This window comes from Copadichromis virginalis, linkage group LG12, assembly GCF_057382275.1.
Source record: "Copadichromis virginalis isolate Kocher_CV1m ecotype Utaka linkage group LG12, C_Virginalis_male_GT1.1, whole genome shotgun sequence".
NCBI lineage: Eukaryota > Metazoa > Chordata > Actinopteri > Cichliformes > Cichlidae > Copadichromis > Copadichromis virginalis.
In genome coordinates, this window is record NC_140629.1 from 24,480,046 (window position 1) to 24,499,399 (window position 19,354).

A 19,354-nucleotide genomic window follows, 5' to 3' on the forward strand; every position below is an offset into this window, starting at 1 on the left:
CTCATTAGATGCACCTTGCTTTTACCTTCAGAACTGCTTTAATTGTTCATTGCACAGATTCAACAAGGTGCTGTAAACATTCCTCAAAGAGTTTGGTCCATTTTGACATGACAGCATCACACAGTTGCTTCAGATTTGTCAGCTGCACAATCATGAAGTGAATCCGCTGTTCTAGCGCATCTCAAAGTTGATCTATTGGATTGTGATCTGGTGACTGTGGAGGTCAGTGACACCAGGGGTACAATGAACTCACTGTCAAGTTCAAGGAAGCAGTTTGAGATGATCTGAGCTTTATGACATGATGTGTTATCTGCTGGGATCAGCAGGCAGAAGATCACCACATTGTGATCATAAAGGGATGGACAGGGTCAGCAACGATACTCAGTGAGGCTGTGGTGTTTATACGATGTTAAGGTGCTGAAAGTGTGCCAACAAATTATCCTCCACACCCTTACCTGACACACAGCAGCCTAAATCATTGATACAAAGGATATGTCCATGCTTTCATGTAGTTTGCACCAAATCAACAACACAATGTGTTGTGTTGTGTGAGGCCTCTTCTGCATACTTTAGTTGTAATGAGCATTTACTTGAGTTGTTAGCATTCTGGCCATTCTGCTCCAACCTTTGGCATTAACGGTGCAGCTCACTTGGTTTTCTATTTGATCCCTTAGAAAAATTCTAGTGGATCAGCAGTTGTGATGCTCAGTTTGAGCTTCATCTTGACCATGACTACATGCCAAAATGCATTGAGCTGCAGCGGCCGACTGGCTGATTAGATATTTACATTAACAAGCCCATAAATAAGTGTACCTAACAAAGTGTCAGGTGATTGTACTGTTTGTAGTCAGCACAGGCAGTATTTCAATATCTAAAATTACAAAGGACCCAATCAAAACTTTAAATCCTGTGTAAAAGATATGTGAGCATCACATTTCATTCACGATGCGAGTGAGCTGTGATACAGCAGAGGATAGACAGACATAAAGGGTAAAAGAAGACAGCGAAAGGGCTAAAGGTTAATTTTTTGGATGTAACCAGAGTTAAGGGCTCTCCCAGGGTTCATGCTGGTAAGGCTAAGGTTAAGACGAGGGGTTGAAGGCTGTGACACTGCTGTGTTTTCCGGAAAATTGATTCGAATTCTGGGTTAAGTTGATTTTCTTTGTGTGAGGGAGTTGCTGTTGTTTCCACAATCTGATTGAATTTGAGCAAGTAGATTGTTTAGCCATTTTAAAATGAGTCATTCATACAATTCAGCCTTATTTTAATTTTCCACAGCTTTCTGATAGAGGCAGTTGTCAATTCTGGAAATTCAAAACATCTGAGTGTTTAAAACAAATTATGTTATTTAGAAAAAGTCTATATTACCACGTGTGGCTTTAAGAAATTGCCATTTACTTCCAACTTCATTATACAGTAAGTAAGAGGAATCAAGAAAATACTCTTAATATCTAAAAAATCTAAAAGGCGCGATGTCTAACAACTGCTACACTTCTGCTAGACTCAGGAAAAAGAAACGGCCCCGGCAGATTTTTCATCTGGGTTTTGTTTCTCTTTCTTTCGAGTAGCTTGCTCCATGTCATGAAGTCATTCTTACTGAGTTTCTGTGAGTGAGGAGATGACGCAGAACAAAAGACTCACTCGGTGTATACCTATGAGAAACATGCACACAAAACAGATCAAATATTTAGCCTTACTTTTACTGAAGGTCTGTTTCATCATATCTCGGGGCTGCAACAGCTTGTTCAGCATCACTTATTAAAAAGAAGGTGCTTCCAAGGCAACTTTTACAGAACTTTTGTTACTTTAACTTTAATGCTGGAATTACCAGGACTTGGTGATCACTCAACAAATTTAAAAACACTGCAAAAAGTATGTTAATTATTAAGCCAGGTCGTTTATATAATTGTGAATCACAAACGTCTTCGTGCACCTGCAGAAGAAACTATTGCACTTATAATAAAAGTTTGTATACCTCATTATTGGAGAGCTGGTACCAGGGTTGTTTTCCATAGGTGAAGATCTCCCAGAGAACAACTCCGAGGCTCCAAACATCACTTTCTGTTGTGAACTTCCTGTACATGATGCTTTCAGGAGGCATCCAGCGGATGGGCAGCATGGTATGACCTCCAACCTTTGAAAGCACACACACAGAGACACAGTTACACACAGAAAGTATGAAGTACGGTCGGATTGTGAAAGCTGAGAAGCATCTTATATTCTGTTTCCCCGCCCTGCATCAAGGAATAAAATGTCTGCTGTTTGCCAGAATATATCTGACATTAATTGACCTTAAATTTAAGTTCAAAAATACCAGTAAACAATATTACTTAATATACGCTGGCTTCTCTACTTGTCGATGAACAGTCCACTCCAACTGCATTGTACTGTTACGTTCCCCTGGGGGGGGGGGGGGGGGGGGTCGTCTAGGGGGGGAGGGGGAAGTAACAAAAGTGACCGGGTCAGAAAAAGGAGTCAGGGAGGCAAAACAGTTAAATAAAACAGTTTTATTGAAGTAATTCAACTAAAAGAGACGGACAAGCCGTTATCACCATAAAAGAAACAAACAAAACTCAGGCGTCGGTCAGTAAGGCAAAAAGTCAAAAGGAAAGCGCAGCTCACTAGCTGGAAACACCACAAGACACTCAGCTCACTAGCTGGAAACCACAAGACACTCAGCTCACTAGCTGGACCCACACAAAATGGCACTCTGGCCCAGAGCTCACCCTGCTCTGGGCTTAAATACCCTTAATTGCTGATGGGAGTCAGCTGTACAGGAGGGAAAGGTGGCATCTCAGGCAGGGGAGGTAGTGGGACACGCCCACACAGGCACCCTCAGGAGAGAGAGAGAGGCTAGGGCCGTAACAGTACTCACAACCCATTGCCCCCAAAAGACCTTTACCATCAACACAAATAATGGCATCATCCATTTCAAAGAATGGAATAAAATCCTTCTTGCGATGCCTATAAAAAGAAAATTTGGTTCCTGGAGCCAGGAGGGCTTTTTCACTGAATCTAGACCCAAACAAGTCAGACGCTTCCTTTGGCAGATACAAATCTTACATTAAATCATTTAACTCTGGCTGAGATAATAAAGCGATGGACGTTCAAAGTCTTCATTACTAAAATGTCATAAATCTGGAGACAAAACATCATCAGACTCATTCATCTGAATGTGGTACATGTCTTGTCGCTTATGGCAGGTTAGTGTAACAGATAGATGATTTTATTTTTGAACTTTATCCAAAAATATCAATCAGAGTGATTCTATGACTTCATCCGTACCACTAGAATTTAAATTTATTCAATTTAACGGCGTTAGCGGGAAGTTAGTTCGCTAGTTCTGCTAGTTACCTAAACCTAAACATGATATAGCATGTTCTGACTGAGTGATTTCTGAAAAAATTAAAACATACAGCTCTGATATCACTTCCAGCATAAATGAAGACAGAAAACTAAACAGCAGTGACTTTTGTAGGTTACTGAAGTTGGACTAGCTGGTATATAACAATGTGCTACATGATCGCTAGCAACACAGCTATGTTAGCATAACATAAACAGTGAAGCTGGAGGATGAATGCTGTATTTGTATAGCGCTTTACTAGTCCCTAAGGACTCCAAAGCGTTCAGTCATCCACCCATTCACACACACATTCACATATTGGTGATGGCAAGCTACATTGTAGCCACAGCAGCCCTGGGGCGCACTGACAGAGGCGAGGCTGCCGGACACTGGCGCCACCGGGCCCTCTGACCACCACCAGTAGGCAATGGTGTGCCCAAGGGCACAATGACCAATGATCGAGCCAGGGCTCAAACCAGCAACCTTACGATTACAAGACAAACTGCCAACTCTTGAGCCACGATCGCCCCATATGAGGTTAGTCATTAATATACTGCAACAACATGGGAATAGAGCAACTGTAGGAGAATTCAACATTAACAAATCAATGGTACAGAAGTGGAGGAACCATGAAGAATGAGTTGAGTAAAGTTTGACTTATCTGATCTGTATGAAAACAGATTCATCGACAGTGCGCCTTATATAAACTGCTTCATATCCCCTTAAACAACAACTGCACACATATACAGCTGAGCTTACACATGGATCACATCAGTTAAACAACCACAGCTAAATTCATTTATTTGGTGTTTATGAACAGCTGATTTTGCCATCTCATTACTTACAGTGATACAATGAAGATAAAAAAGAATAACATGAAAATGTGTCATGAATACATATGTGTTTAATGAATTTAATGAATTTAATTAAATTGATTAAATTATAATGAATCTTCTTTTAATCCCTCTTCTTTTATCTCTCTTTTTCCTTTAACGGTGCAAAAATAACCTTATGACAAAACTTGTACGTAATATATTATATTTTCTTTATTAGCTCTTGGCTAAAGTTACGCACTGTGTACAGGTGAAATATTTTCACATTTTTTTCATCTAATAACAGGTTGTTTTTATTAGATTTTTTTCCTGTTACAAAATGTTTTCACTTACGCCAACATCAAGCAAAAAGAAGTCTAAAGGTGGATCCAACCCCCCCCCACTTTAAATCTCAAGGTAACAGTTTAAATCTTCAGAGACTCAGAAACCACATCCTAATGAAAAATGAGGAATATAAAGACACAAGCAAGCATGATGACAGACTAAATCTACTCTCTGACTGAAAAATCAGGGAGGTCAGACACAGAGTGCGAGCAAAGCATGACTTTCAGAAAAAAAAAGGACGAGTGATACCTCCGGATACTTACGAAAGGGCGATAATAGCGATAACAGATAATAGTGTTTGACAGCAGCGATATCCAATGCTACCTAAAAGTTTGAATTTTGATTCCAAGCTATTTATTTTGCAAGACATTAAAATTGAGAAAAACAAAAGGAGAAAAAAAGATGACTTATTCAGCAACTAAGTAATAAAATCAAAACGATAAGAAACTCATCTCAAATCCAAATGTTTTTTTAATAATCACTATTTTAAGAGAGAGAAGTCATTAAATCAAACCAATTACCCATGAGTGAAAAAAACAGCATGTAAGTCACAGAACAACATATTTGGGCTAAACTGAGGTTTCAGGTAACTTTTTTGTTTTTACATGTGAAATATATTAAAATTATAATGAACATTTATCACCTTTTGATAAGATTTTCCACTTATGACTGATATCAAATCAATACCACACAGTTAAGGTTTTACTTTCTTTTGTAATAACTTGATTTTTCTTAATAACCCTGCGTTTTAGACATTCTTACACGGGTTTCCAGCCCAACTCCCTCATAAAGTCAGTTCGATAGAATATGCTGCATTAGTTGCTCCTGTAGCTTAATGACCTTTATGTAACTACACTCTGCAGATTGGCGCTGCAACTTTGGGAAAGCACTTATCAAACTGAGTTGCACTAGTTAAATGTGATAGATAGCATGCTATAGCAAAGCATTAAGTAATGAGTACATTGGTGACTAAGTAGCATATGCACATTCTCGAGAACAGAAAGCATTTGCACATGTGAGCAACAGCATCACGTTTCAGCAAAACCATCCAACATAATGTTTACTTTTACTTGAGTTCCAGAAGCTATAAAACTTTACTGTCCTCTAAATCGGACGTAACTTTTGGTGACATTGCAAGTAAAAGGATGGTGATTGGCTGTAACGGCTGACTTAGATTTCAGGGTTTTAACATTGTTAAATATATTAACTTTTTCATTAACTTCTCAATGAATCAAAAGCAAGCTTAACCTGCTGACAAGATTTGTTCCTCTTACTGCACCTCCCCGCTCACTTTAGTCTCCCCTGAACATGAATCTAGCGACTGATCTGCACTCCACTGTGCTACACAGATAGCACAATCCATTTTCTAAGGTTTATGTGTGTCATTAATGGTTTGGTACCCACACTTGGCCTGGTTCTGTGTTAGTCAGGGGGTTATTTAATAGAGTAATAAAATGTGCACTGTCACACAGATAGCCATCAGGTTTAGGTTTACATCTGGGGAAACATATCTGCCTCCATCTCTGCAGCTCGTGCGCTACAAACCCAGGCCTTCATTTTTCTTGCAGTGATGCTTTTTCTCCCTTGTTTCTCTGTTTATCATTTACATTTCTCCATCTGCATGCAGTATGCTAAAGCAGAGTAGAAGGTCCACAATGCATAATGTGAATCGTAATATAGAATATAAAATACAAAATGCTTATATTATACACACTCCTACACAATACAGCAGGTTTGAGTCTTTTAGTTTTTTTTTTAAATTATTATTATGAAGTGTACAACATACAGAATACAGCAGGATTTTAGTCTTGTCTTATTGTGATGCTGTGTTCTCAAAGAGCTCTCCCTTATATTCCTCCCTACATAATAGATACTGCATAGTCCATTCACATTGAACTGAAGTCAGCCTCAGCACCTGTTCTTCCTAAAATGCTCCTATTATGATAATTCGCAGGTTTATATTTTTATTTCAGTAGTGCTACAGTTGTGTTTCACTCTTTGTCTTAATTCCTTGCTTTAGCTCTTATTCTTTTGGAGCATGTGGCTCCAATAGAACAAAACAAAAAAACAGAGCTTGGACACTGCTAGCACAGGCGCCCACACAAACGCAAATCAGGAGATGAAGCATCGCTGAATATGTTTCCAAACCAACTTCATTCTAAACCAAAGACTAGAAAATATGGTGAAGCATATCTGCCCTTTGGCTTCACCTGCACAAGTGCTGAGGTAGGTCTCCCCTGCAGAATTGGTTTTCCCTTCGTCGGGAGCACGTGCTGGGTTCTTCAAATCGCGAACATTTTTCTTGTAAAACAAAGGGGGGCCCAGCAAAAAAAGTTTGGGAACCACTGCATTAGTGTAACTGTACTCTTATAATTTAAGCATAGTTCACAATATAAACTTAACACTGCTTGATCAAACAGGGTACCGATCCTTATCCTAATGAGGACACACACAGGGTGGACTGGTCAGTTAGCAAAGCTGGAATATTTCCTGGTGGCATGAGGGTTGTTTTGGCCTGCTGTGAAAAGTCAACTTGATCAGTAAACAGTTTACAAACCGCGACCCTCTCAGCCACACACTCTCCAATCCTCATGGCACACAGGTGTATTAGCTAATGACACGTAAATGAATGTAGGTCAGCAATCCCTACTCACTACAATGCAGACAACATGTTGATCGGACAATAAGGAAAAGTGGAGGAGAGAGATAGAAAATAAAAAAATATATATTTAAAAAACAGATTAAATGCTGAAAAACAAATTCCATTTAGTGCCCAGATCAGGTGAAAACATGAGTTTTACATGACTGATCTCAGTGAGTGTGTGTACGAAGCAGCCTTAATATCATTGACCAAAATTTTTGAGGAAAAAATTCACGAGGAAAAAAGCTTTAATGAAATGTATCGAAATTTCCATCAACAAATATAAACCAGATGTAAATATTCTGGAGAGACAAGATCCGATCAGAACGAATTAAGTTTTGTGAAAAGGAAGGACAAGTTGGGAAGTGCTCCCTGTTTCTCATGAAATCACGTCACATTTGATGTTAGTGAAAAAAAGATGCTTTGTAAACCACGTGAAGCAACTCTCACGGGTAAAAACACAACAAACTCTTATACTTCATACTTTAGTCAAATAAAATATACTTTTTAATGTAATCTTATGATATTTATTTGAATACAACTAGAGTAATAAAACTATAAGATGTTTTAGTGAATGACTAAATGTATGACTAAAACTAAATTTGCTGTCAACATGAACACTGGTGAATGGATCCATCATCCATCCATGATGGAATTTATGAAATTTATTTGAGTAATAATAATAATAATTTTCTTTTTTCCTCCCAAAACCTCTAAAAGATCTCACAATGATATAATTAAAATGAAATCTTTTGGTCATAATAATTTGATAATGAAAACTGGATATCAGAACAACAGCTGGATTATAGACAATTAGCAGTGTGATGGTTTCCATGTCCAGAGTTGTCTATATGTACTGTGTAGGTCATTATTGTCTCCAACTGACCGTGGTCTGTATTCATCAATACCAAAGTCATTTTCACAAATGCCACTCTAATCTGGGTTATGCATTCCTGCATTGTTGACTATAACCCTTTGCCACATCTAAAGAGGGGTTTCCCCTCCTCATGTGGAAAGCGCATGGTTATTCTGCTGGTTCTGAAATTCTTTGGTAGTGCTTTGAATTCATGGCAAATCAACATACTGAATATTTTTAAAGGAGCTCATTAAATAAATGTAATCCACTATTCGATTGAACTCTGCCCTTAATCGCTGTTTCTATAGTTCAAAACTCCAGTAAAGGTTTGAATGTGATCACCGAGTTCTTTATAAACCTTTGAAGAACAAAGAATCTGTAGTCTTTCTTCGAATTTGTCCAATGTATTATAATATATTTGGATAGTCATCCAGCGCTCTGAAGAGTGACTTCCTGCTTAACTTCCTGTGTTAGAAAATGCATACATGTGAGTTTTAATGAGTGAAAGAATGAATTTTGGTTTGCAGGCCCCTCATAGACCTCGGTGCATTGTGCTCTTCACTGTCACAGTCTTACCCTTTAGTGCAATAAAAATGATGAAAAATCTAGAATGTTCTTGAATTCAGCCTAAAATCGATTTTTTTTCTCAATTTTTGCCCATCGTGCAGATAACTGAGGAACTTCCAAACTTGTTTTTTTTTATTTATTCAGTTAATGTTCATCATAGGAACTCAAATGGCAAACTGAAAGGGTGTAGGCTGAGCTTATATAACACCTACCTCTGAAAGTGTATTCAAGTAACAACCAAACTGTTTGTTAGTGACTGTAATGTGTTACATGGTGATGCAGATCATTAATGGAAGAAAAGCGAGGACTGCCAAGAAGGCATTTTATGAGCAGCGACAACACTAACATGATGTGTTAATAATCTGTTTAGACTAAAAAAAATCTAAAACCAACAAAAAAACCGATGTCATTTCTAACCAAACACAGCTCTGTTTATTATTGCACGTGGAAGATTAACATTAGAATAAATGTACTGCAAACTAACCAACAATTACGCCCACAACATTAAACAAAATGAGAACATAATGGCTCTGTATAATTTCCTACTCATTGGAAACTGTCTGAAACTCATTTTTCTCTGTATATGTTTTATTGTTTTTTAGTTTATTTTTGTTTTTTTGTGAATAAAAATCACTCATGTGTGAATCAACAAAGGATTTGCAGTTAAGTCGAGCAGCGTTGTTATTACTTGCTTTGTTGGGGAGATTTTTCCGTTCTACTCTATTGATAGTTTTTATATATTTCATTATATCCATTAGTCTTTTTGTGTTATTCATCATGACTGATCATTTCCCCTGATGCTCTGAAATATTAATACGGGCCTCTTGAACTGCCGCGCAACATCTCTCCTATTATGTTTGTTAACCGTACGTGTATTTGTGTGCGTTCATTGGCGAGACAATGAGGAACAAAGTGAAGGGCAGTCACTTCAAAAGGGCACCAACAGGGTTGAATTAAATAGAAAACAGGAGAGAAAACCCATGAAAGAGCAGGAAAGGAAAGCCTCAGACTGAGTCTTCCTGTCACTGGGAGGAGGGGGTCATCAAATATTAAGAAAGTCGTGTTTACAGTGGATCAGTCTGAAGACCAAACATGCTTTCTAAGTTTTTTTTACCTATGCCTAGTTGCTGCATTTCTCTCTGTCATTGGCTCATTCTGTGTTTTGTCTTTGCTGTCAGTGGCTTCGTCATCAGTCTTTGTCTTCTTTCCTGCTCCCTTATCGCTCTCCCCCTCAATCTCTCTCAATCGTTCTCACCTTCCTTCACTGTCTCTAAGCCCGCCTGCCTGTCTCCCTCAGTCTCTGTCTTATAAATATGCATTATTTCACCTCGACCACTGTCTGAGTGTTCCAGGAAAGCCTCAAAAAGACGAGGAAAAAACACAGCAGAGAGGAGGGATGTGTGTTCTTTGTGATGACCTCCCAGAGGCTGTGGTATCCATGGCAACTGCACGTTGAAAAGAAGGCATTATGGGATTTTGATGTAGGAGGAGCTTACGTGAGTAACCCCGCCCACTCGCACCTTACACAGGGAACCGTATCGTTGTCTCTGCTGTCATGGAAAAAACTCAAGAACGCTTGTGTCTAAGTACATGTGATGGTTCTCTCCTGGCCAGCTCAGATACAGTAAAGCCAATGACATGTAGGTTTAAGCTAAGTATTTTTTGTGATGGTGCTCATGTCGAATAAAAACCCAGCAGGAAATATGATGGTAGTACTTCTTCAACGTGCAGTTGTCAAGTCACAAAATTCCCAATGGCCACATACTGACGTTTTGTTAGAACAACAATGAGGAAGTAAAAAAGCCTGCAAAAGTCTGTGTTAACATTCGATTAATCTCGCAAAGAAGATTTGTACATATTCATATGCAAAATCCAAAGTAAAAGGCAAGACTTTTGGCATCACAGGTTAGATTCACCAGCCAGGATTGAACAGGCTTTGCTTTCACACAGGTAAGCAAACAATGTGGGCAAAATCGGCATGATGATTTTGCCTTTTATTTAATTTCTCTTCACTAATATGCACTCATGCTACAGTATTGTTTGGCTTGTCCATGCTATTGCTTACTGATATATTTAATCACATTGAGAAAAGTAAAAAACGGGCAACAGATGTTGTTTAAATGTTAAAAAATGGGTCACTTTAGCCCACTGCAAAGTGGTTGCTAAGCAACATGATAGTGTTGTAGTATATCATGCATAATTTAGCCTTTGTGGATATAAATGAGATGTTATTGTCTTGAACTTAAAACAATGGGATGCTTTAATACTGCATTATAGGAGCTTAAATGCTAAAAAGTGTCACTGTTGCTAGGTCATCGCTAGACAACACGAGGACAGCATAACATCTGATATAGATAAGAACCTTAAGGGGCCTTTGTTTCAAATTTTTTCTAGATAATGATCCAGGGAGAATTTGCAGACAAAGAAACAAACAAAAACAAATAGTTTGTGTATTACAGTAAGTTTTATAAATGAGCAATTATTGGCTGTTGTCCTCAGAGACTAAGTAGGGTGGTGTGATGATTGCGTAAACTTTCTCGTTGAGCCATTAATGACATAATCTCTTAACCAGAAGATATGAAGTCTCAGCTTATGTAAGCATGCAAACTTTAGATCATCATTTTATTTGTTTCTACTTGCTTTTGACTTTTGACTTTTCAGTCCCTGTGATGTTGCAATCAGTTCTACACAACTATACAAATAGGACTGGGTTAGCTTGCACACTTTCACAACAAGTTCAAAGGCAAAAAACTTTGCCCCATCAACTTCTTGGTAACCAATGCAGTATGTGAATGAGGTCTCTTTCTTTGTAATAATAATATAGTAATAATGATATAAAAGGTACAATGAGGCCATGTACATGAGCAATGAGCAGTTGAATAATTTGTGTTACATCCTCTCAGTTTTGTCTTGATGCACATTTGCTTAATCACGGATAACTGTTTCACTGTCGCCTCTCCAGGTGCTTCACAAGGTCGATACTTGTCTCTGAAGAAAAAAAACCACCCACTACCCAAAAAAATTACTCAGAGATTTGTCAGCTCTGCTTCACTGCCCGTGTTCCTCTACAGGCCGTGTCAGCAGCGTAAAACAGTCAGGCATGAAACCTTAATTTTCTTTCATCCTACACATTTGGCCATAAAATCAGTTTAGGGGAAAATGAATAAATGTGCTGTAGTGTTGGAGTCGAGCCCCACCCACGCACCCATACGCCCACACACACACGCACCGAGCCTGTGTGGAAAGGCTCAAGGTTTGATTTGAGGCATCCTGTCTGTCTCCTGAAGCGCCTGTCAGGTTCATTGTGTAACAGGGGATTCAATGACGTCATCACAGCCCCTTCAATCCTACGCCTCTGCATCTATTTCCCTGCACATATACACGCACACACACAGGCATGGGGTTGTGGGGGGGGGGCTCCAATTCCTCTATGACTCATCTTCACTTGTCTGACGCAAGAGCATGACTGGGTCCCTACACTCTACACGTCCCCCCACACTCACACACACACCTCTGTCTCTCCTGGATGCTGAAATACGGCTGAATCACTATGTTTTACCTTCCACCCCCTATGCCTCTATTCTGGTTTTTGTTTTTCTCCTGTCTGTCTACCTCTCTGTCCTTTTTTTTGTCATTTTACTCTGATACGCTGCTCTGTGGTCGTCTTAAGCAGTGCCGTATGCCCCTGTATCGCTCTATTACTGCCTCGTCTCTCTTTTTGGATATTTATTTGTGTCTTGTTTTCTTCTTTCCTGGCATCCCACTCCTTCTCCTCCCTCTTTCTCTTCTTCTCCTGCTACTCCCCCCCCTTCTCCCTTATTTCCAAGCCTTTCTCTCCTTTCATCGCTTTGCCACCCTCCTGCCTCCATCTCCCACACTTACATCTTACTCCTTCTCCAACTCTATTTCTCCACTACTGCTTCAGCATACTAAACAGAACTTCTCTGATTACTTTTCTTCCTGAGAAACGTTGGAGACCCAAGTAAGAGACCCACCGCCACTGCCCTCTGCCGTTACCATGACTACAGCCACAGCACTTAGCTTTATTGAGGAGGGGTGAAAGGAAGGAGGAGGAGCGGGGAGCTTGCTGTGTGTCGTCACACAGAGATAGCACAAAAAAATGCCACAGCAGCAAACCAATCTTTAATTTGATGCCAAATATAACCTGTTATTTTGATTTTATGTCAACAGTCATTATCAAAGACCTCGAAAAAATAGCATTTTTTTATGTTCTTTTAAAAAAGATTCATTCAGGCAACGTGGCATTTATAGTTTTGTGGGGTATCAGAAGCTTTCTGTGAGGAAATCACAGACTGTATATAAAGGATGGGCAGGAAGCCTTCAGAAAAGGAACATATTTTGAATGTAGCAAGCTTGGTTAGTAAGTTATACTCATAAAGCGTACAGCTTCAATCCACAGACACAGATATAGCAAGGCTCATAAACATTTGGATAATAATACTGCAGTTTTACCCTTAATTCAAGTAATTTACCAAAAGCATTGCACTAACTGTTTAAAAATAATAATTTCCCCCAGGGATCAATAAAGTATTCTGATTCTGATTCTGAAAATGACCATTTTCATACTTACGCTCACATTTTTTTTAGTGGTTCTCCATACATAATCAAAGAACCTGTTTATTTTATTGTGCAAGACACAATGAAATAAACAGGTTGTGTTATTTGCTGTTATGGCACTTAATCTTCTTATTTATATTACTCTTTTTGTGCACAGCACTTTGTGCCTTTGCTGGCAAATCAGTCAGTCACACAAGCCTTTCAAATTTAGCCATATTCCCTAAAACTGACACGGATTTATCAATGAATTCGAAGCTGGATTTAATACATGTTTAAAGTTACAATTTTTATAACATGGTTAGCACCATCTTGTGCCAGTACAGAACGAGACGTTGGTTGCACCTAATTGATTTACATTAGTTTATGTTTGCTAACTCGTAAGAGAGCCAATATCTCAGTTTGTAGAGCACTTTGTAAAAAAAGAAATCATCATACAGATGGGAAAATAGGGAACAGACAAATGCAGTTTGATGCAAACTGCATTTCATTGCCCTGTACCTGTGCATGTGCAATGACAATAAAGTTGAATTCTATTCTATTCTGTTCTATTAATGTGGGCAGCCTCAAGTGGCCACTAAAGGAACTGCAGTTTCTGGCACTTCTAACTTGACTTCATTTTTTTTTAGCCCCAGTAGTTGCAGACAATTTTAATATTTTTAATGAGAAACAGGAAAAAAATATCTTGTGTTTTCTTATATCAGCATGCCAATACAGTGCATATACATTACAATTTATACCAAAGTACATATGTGTAATTATGCATGTGGAACGTGTGAAAGGAGAACAAACTGCAAAGACAACTCTCTTTCCCAGCAAGTTAGAAATATAGATTTTCATAACTACAATGAGCATTTCTGTTCAAGATGAATTATTACTGCAAAATTACCGTCACTGAATGATACATCCATCAGTTGTATATTATTATCTTTCTGAAATTTTAAACGATTGTCTAGCCATTGAATGCCTGCAGTCTTCTACCTCTTTCTCTCTCCTACTCTGTCATTGTCAGTTGTGTCGCTTTGTCAGAGAGAATGAGAGAAAGGGCAGGAAAAATGGACAGTCCAACTACCTATCAATCAATACAACTGATTAGATTTTGGCCTTTTGGAAAAGTAACAGATTATCTGCAGAAAGAAAAACACACACTTTCAGTTTTGTTTTGTACCCCTGAGTTATCCAAGCACAGCAAGAAAAGCTGCTAAATATCCCTGCAGTACACAAAAATGCTCAAAAAGACTGAACATGGATCTTTTTAAATGCATTCCTTTCACCTGTACTTTTTTAGTTACTTAAAGCAAATGTAACACCCCACGAACTCACCTAATCAAACATGCTAACCATTTCCAACTCCTTCTGTTGAGTTAACCTATCCCTGCGAGTGTCTTACTCAAACCCCCACGTCCATCAGTCATGCCCATGCAGGGGAGTAGCAGAGAGGCACCCATGCAGCAGGGAGGGAGGGGAGGCTGAAAGAAAGGCCTGAAAAGATATCGACACATACACCTACCCTGTAGTAGTCAGTGCTGTAGACATCTCTTGACATGCCAAAGTCTCCAATCTTTACCAGCAGGTTCTCACCCACCAGGCAGTTCCTTTTGGACAACAAACACAGTGAGACTCAATAAAGATGTTTCACATTGCTGAGTTAAAATGAAGGGTGTTAAACTACAACCATATATCTTATTATATGGTTATTACCATGACTGTTTTACTGATTATCTCTAGCTGATTATTTACTGGTTCCGCTAATAGCTACAGTCCTCCTTGTTAGATGTTTTTAGGTGGTATTAGCGATTGTTCGTACTCAGTCATTATGAGTTTTAAATAAATTCCTCAAGGATCAGAATAAAAGTTCCTGTTTAATGACACATCTGGCATCTGTTAGGAACAAGCAAACACGATGTGCATTAACAGAGTATTTTACAAACCTTGTGGCCAGGTCACGGTGCACAAAGTGTTGTGATGCCAGGTAGACCATGCCAGATGCTATCTGCTGGGCAATGTGAAGCATTTGAGACTGGGTCAGCTCCACAGGTCTGGTGGTCTGGCCCTCTGCCATCAAAACTGCATCTGGACCATGAGCCCTGTGAGAAAAAAAACAAGGGAAACAATGTATCATTTGTCTTTTCAGCCATGTATCAACCACGTACGATGTTTACATGTGTCCCTCTAATAGAGAGTATGTAGAAGATTAAGCTGGATTAGCACACGCAAGCTTCCTAATCTTTAATTCTTTGATCGCTCATTTTTCATAGAAACTCTTTAGAGAAAAACACATTTAAAATTTTGCCATTTTACATATTGAAGAAGAGAGTCATGCCTGAGGAACTTGTTGAGGTCACCGTGTTTCATGTACTCAAACACCATAATGAGCGGGTCGCTCTCCACGCACACTCCGTAGAAAGTGACAATATGCTCATGCTGAAGGTTCGTCAGCAGCTCAGCCTCACGATGGAAATCCTTCCTGGCATTTTCGCTGGCCTCTTTAAGTGTCTGCACACACACACACACGCACACACACAAGTGACATTTTAATAAAGTGACAAATCAAAACCTCACACATTATACCACATACACTTCTGCCAATTGGTCATTTTCATAGTGGATTCATTCTCCTCCAATTTATTTGGCTGACGTCCACTGTGTGAAAAAAACAATACAAAAGTGCATATAAAAGTGAGTTACAGCAACACGGCACAAACAGTGTGAAATTACTGGCACCAAACAAGGACCGATATGACAGCAGAGCAGGAAAAGGATGGAGACATTTTAAATAAATGCTAGCCATTACAAAGTACAGCACTGTTTACATTCATTATGTTTCCCTGTTCCCTTTGAAACTAATCTTTGTCTCCCTTCCATGAATCAGGAAATCTGTCAGGGAGCTTGTGTAATACAAGCATCCATGACAGAGAGTGTATGTGAAGTGAAAGTGAATGACTGTGTGTGTGTTTGGAGGCAAGTTACAGGAAATGAAAGTGATACGGGGTGTGTATTAATTTCACATATAAGAAGAAAAATAGAAAAGTTTCTCTTGTCCTACATGAATAATTAATTGTCTTCCTACAGTATATGATAGAGATATACATGAGGTGTGAGCGTGTGGCGAGTGGCGAGTGTGCCTATGCACACACATTGCAGGTAGAACCTCCGACTACAAATACAGATCTACAGGAGCACTGACTTAGAAAAAGCAGAATGAGATGACCTCTGACCTTTCATCAAAAGCACTAAAATGGAAGAATATTAGACAGACTTCAACCTTAAGCACTTACATTCAACCAATAATGTACTGTGAAACAGAGGCATGGTCGAGTACACTGCAGACTGCAAGGTGATACTGCAAGAAGATGATTATTACAGTATAGATAGTGTATATGAATGCCTGTGCCCCTGTCTCACCATGTAACTTGAGAATATGCATAGGATATGTGAGTTGACTGACTTTCCTCAGATGTCTTTGCAGGACCTTTCACTGTTATATTTAATGTTATCAGTTTATTGTTCGTAATTAATAGAATTAATAATGGCTAAAAATGAAGACTGACGCTGTGTAGGTCAATGAAAAGCTATTAAAACCAGCTTTGAGGTTTCCAGTTATTTTTATTGGTGTGGTTTTTCATATCAGTGCAGTTCTGAATGTTTGAAAGCCACAAATAAACACAGCTGTTCCTCACTCTGAAAGAAACCAGCAGGAGGTAATAAGAGGCGATGAATATGATGCTGAAAGCCCAGACTTTGTTCTTAGCATGGTTTAGAACTTATCTGTAATGATCTATTAACTTATAATGAAGCTTTTACAATTTCTTTGCAAAAAGTGACTTCTTAAGAGATGCTCATAAAACATGGACAATTTTCCTCATTATCCCAGTTTGACTGACAATGACTCCCTGAAGTCTAATCTATGATGTACTGTACTGTGTGCAGAAAAATGAACTTAAAGAGGAAAAAGAAATGTTATTCACTGCACCGCTGGTCTCAATCAGTATCAAATGACCACTGCGACCAGTATTAATCATTGTATTGAGCCAAACATATTAATGTTGAGTTTAGGAAAAATACTGACTTTCCTGTGAGCCTGGGAGTATTACAAATCACAGTGTGACTTTCTGTACTGAAAGCTGCATTAATTCCCATGCTGAAACTCATAACACTGCACTGTTAGTCATCCAGTCTGAGCACATTCAGGTCCATGGACAAATAAAAAGCAATCAACAACATCCAGCTCACAAATGTGGTGAGTCATATACATGCGTGAAGAGAACATTATTGAAAGTGCTCGAAGTTCATGACTGATGGGATGCAGGAGCGTAAATGTGTTTGCATGAGTTTGCCTGCGTGCATGTGCATATTGTTTTTATGTGCACTTGTTACAATTATCCTCTGATCGATGGCAACTCAGTGTTTAATATACAGTAACAGTAAAACTTGCTTCTGTATTATGGATGACGGATTGATTGATAGACAACCCTAAAATCCAGGCCCATTAAGCTCTATTAGTGTGTGTAGGTCATTGTAATGTGGTATACAAATGAGAACCTGTAATGTAGCATGACTCACAGAGAGCAATATAAGCATGGCGTGGTTTATCATAAAGAAAGTGCATTCCTCATAATCCATGTCCTTTCCCCTTTATTCTGTACAGTGGAATTACAGGACACAATAATTATAGCTGTTAAATGATGGAATCACCACATTTGCAGGATGAAATCACTGAGTGTTGAGGAAAGAAGTATTGAAACTCCTTGCAATTTGCATTTCTAAAACAAATACCTGTGCAAATTTAAATATGCAAAATAGTCTGCAGTTAAAAGAAAGAGTTTGAGGACCTTAACAAGCTGCTGCTACACCTGGCTGACTGAAAGGAAGCATGGCCCCCAACAAGAGAGGTGTCTACTCAAACAATGGAAAGGATTATACGACGCCTTGTATAAAATCTGTAGCAAATATATAGACAACATAGAATGACAGATGAGTTGTTTATTTCTAAGAAAGTTTAAAGAAAAAAGCAGGAAAAAGCTGAATGAACTTCATCAAACTGTAGCGATTCCATAATTTTTGGCCAGGGATTGAATTAAATACACTGACAACTCTCACAGGCAAATCAAATTTGTTTCTAAAATCCCGTCATTACAACAGATTCTCAGCACTCTTGTTTTCAAGTGATCAGATCAGATGTGTGTATCCTCCTGAGTGTTCAAACATCTCGTGGGATTTGATTTGCCTAGAAAACCTCGAGGAATAGTCTGCATTAATTTGATGTCTCCTTCTTTTAATTAAAAGCAGCTGGTAAGAAGTGACAACATATTTATTTGCAAACAGAAACGATCTTTATCTGGATTTCTACACTCTAAGCATCCCCTTCACGAGACTGTTTTTTTATTTTAGTTTCAAGTTATGCGATATGTATATGTACAACAATGGATGGATGGATGGATGGAGCTAGTACTGTTGAAAGTCTCTTTTCATCACCCTTCAGCACTTTGTGTTATTGCAGTGTATTGGCAGCAGGATCACTGACGCTGACGTATGCAGGTCGTCAATTAGTTAATTAAAAACAAATCTGCTGTCATTTAAAAAGAACATTCAATGGTGTACCTGCATACGTGGAAATCTGAGAATTGTTCATTTTTTCCCCTACATTTAACCAGATTTGACATGCAGCCAGCAAAATGAAGCATCGTGTTCTACAACCAAGAACTGTGCTGCTGTCCATGATTTCCAGGTCCGTGTTTTGAAGTGTGTTCAGTCTAAACCGACGCTAAGCTGGCAGCATACATCAGCAGGTGGTTCAGGGCTAAGCCGGGAACAAACAGGAAATGTAGGAAGAGAAACGAAGGTGTAGGATTTGAGAAGAGGCAAGCGTCAGGATGACGACTGAGGAGAGAGAAAATAAAAGACTGCAGGTGAGAGCTGGAGGTGTGGAGGACAGAGGAAGTGAGGGGCAGAGGGGGCTCTTTCACAGGTCATGTATAGTTAATGAGAAGTTCTTCACCGTTCAGATCCTGTTTCTCTGCAGAACAGCAGAAAAAGAATCCTAGATGGAGAGACTGATGGACACATAGATGCGATGCTCCCTAGGAAACCATTCAATTTGACCCCGGAAGTCAGCGGTTTTTGAGTGTAATTCCACCTTATTCTTGCAGAGAAACCCATGAAAAGAGGGACTTTCTAACAATAGCACAGTAAATGGAGGCCAACATGGATTCTCA

At 39.0% G+C, this 19,354-nt stretch overlaps 1 protein-coding gene across 1 annotated transcript in view; it reads right to left on the reverse strand.

Moving 5' to 3' along the window:
- Positions 1–19,354, reverse strand: part of ntrk2a (neurotrophic tyrosine kinase, receptor, type 2a) — a 107,813-nt gene that overhangs the window by 5,566 nt on the left and 82,893 nt on the right. The window contains exons 16-19 of the mRNA XM_085475590.1: positions 15,463–15,635; positions 15,071–15,226; positions 14,650–14,734; positions 1,976–2,134 (exon numbers count right to left, since the gene is read on the reverse strand). Of these exons, the coding sequence (XP_085331716.1) occupies positions 1,976–2,134; positions 14,650–14,734; positions 15,071–15,226; positions 15,463–15,635 (573 nt within the window). The remainder of the gene's footprint in view (positions 1–1,975; positions 2,135–14,649; positions 14,735–15,070; positions 15,227–15,462; positions 15,636–19,354) is intronic.